This window comes from Culex quinquefasciatus, chromosome 1 (assembly GCF_015732765.1).
Source record: "Culex quinquefasciatus strain JHB chromosome 1, VPISU_Cqui_1.0_pri_paternal, whole genome shotgun sequence".
Classification (NCBI taxonomy): domain Eukaryota; kingdom Metazoa; phylum Arthropoda; class Insecta; order Diptera; family Culicidae; genus Culex; species Culex quinquefasciatus.
In genome coordinates, this window is record NC_051861.1 from 7,341,899 (window position 1) to 7,343,150 (window position 1,252).

At 45.5% G+C, this 1,252-nt stretch overlaps 1 protein-coding gene across 1 annotated transcript in view; it reads right to left on the bottom strand.

Annotated features, from left to right (window-relative positions):
• The window catches only part of LOC119765219, a 10,654-nt gene extending 9,868 nt beyond the window's left edge, over positions 1 to 786 (bottom strand). The window contains exons 1-3 of the mRNA XM_038248648.1: positions 526 to 786; positions 175 to 442; positions 46 to 116 (exon numbers count right to left, since the gene is read on the bottom strand). Coding sequence (XP_038104576.1) covers positions 46 to 116; positions 175 to 442; positions 526 to 544 — 358 coding nt within the window. The 5' untranslated portion in view covers positions 545 to 786. The remainder of the gene's footprint in view (positions 1 to 45; positions 117 to 174; positions 443 to 525) is intronic.
• Positions 787 to 1,252: the final 466 nt, after the last annotated feature.

A 1,252-nucleotide genomic window follows, 5' to 3' on the forward strand; every position in this document is an offset into this window, starting at 1 on the left:
GTCAGCTCGCGGGGCAGTATCAGTAGGCCACTCCCACAGCAGCACAAAGACGGCCAGCAGCGTCAACGGTTGGGACCAGTTGACCCAACCTGGCACAACCCGCCCCATCATGACCTCTAGAGAAAACATCAATTAGTTCAAGCTGCCGACCACCACAACCATCAAACTACAAACTTAATGGAAGAATCCCGCGAGGTCATCCCCGTACCCGGGGTCGTCAAGCTGGTCGCGTTAATTTGCTGCATCTCGTCGGCGGAGCCGCCATTGTCGTCATAGCTGCCGCCGACACCGTACTTGTCGCTCAAGGCCATGGTCAGATCAATCGACGGTATCGGCTGTGGATGCTGCTTCAGCTGCTCAGGAGAAGGAGGAAGGGACCGATGGGCCGGCGGCGTTGGCGCCCGGTTCGAGGACTCGGAGTCGTCCACAGACGTAATGTAAACTGGAAAAGAAAACATCAATTAAATTGATTAGATCCAATTAACCTTCAAGATGTTCAAGAAAAAAAAAATCAAAACAAACCACCTTTCTGTTTGTGCTTCATCGTGTCTGCGGTACGGTTAGTGAGGGAGATTCTACGGAACGCCGGTAAGCGCGGACCAGCCAACTGCCAGACGGCGACTGAGCGAGCACCTTAGAGTTATCAGGCGAGCGATACGACGGGACGACTTTGACCACGCAGAACGGTTGAGCGAGTTTATCTCACATGTTAACTGATATTTCAAATTGAGATGTGTCGAAGTAATTGTTTGGGCTGGCGCTGTGTTGACAAGGGTATCACACACACTAATCGGTCTGATCGTCAGAACTAGTTGTTTCTACTAGTGATGGAACTAAAAGTATGACGCAAGGAATGTTGCTAAATGAGCTCGAAGCAGTTAGAATCAATATAGGTTCAGCAGCCCACGCTCAGCTGATTGTTACATGGAAGAACACGGTGGGTTTAGCTATTTTTGATTTTTGTTAAATATTTGCAAAATTTGGAAATAGTAGTTTATGCAACAAGTTGCAAAAAAAGATTTTTTCAGCACGAGTCGTACATTTATCCAACGAGGTTCACCGAGTTGGATAAATACGAAGAGTGCTGAAAAAATCAAGTTTTGCAACGAGTTCCATACACAATTTTTTGCTATTCCAAAAAACACACACTGAGTGAAATTTTATGTCAAATTTTCATGTATTTTGACAATAAATCGTTTAAATCAAAAAATGTTGAAAAGTGTTACATTTCGAAACAAGTGCTGAAAAGTTC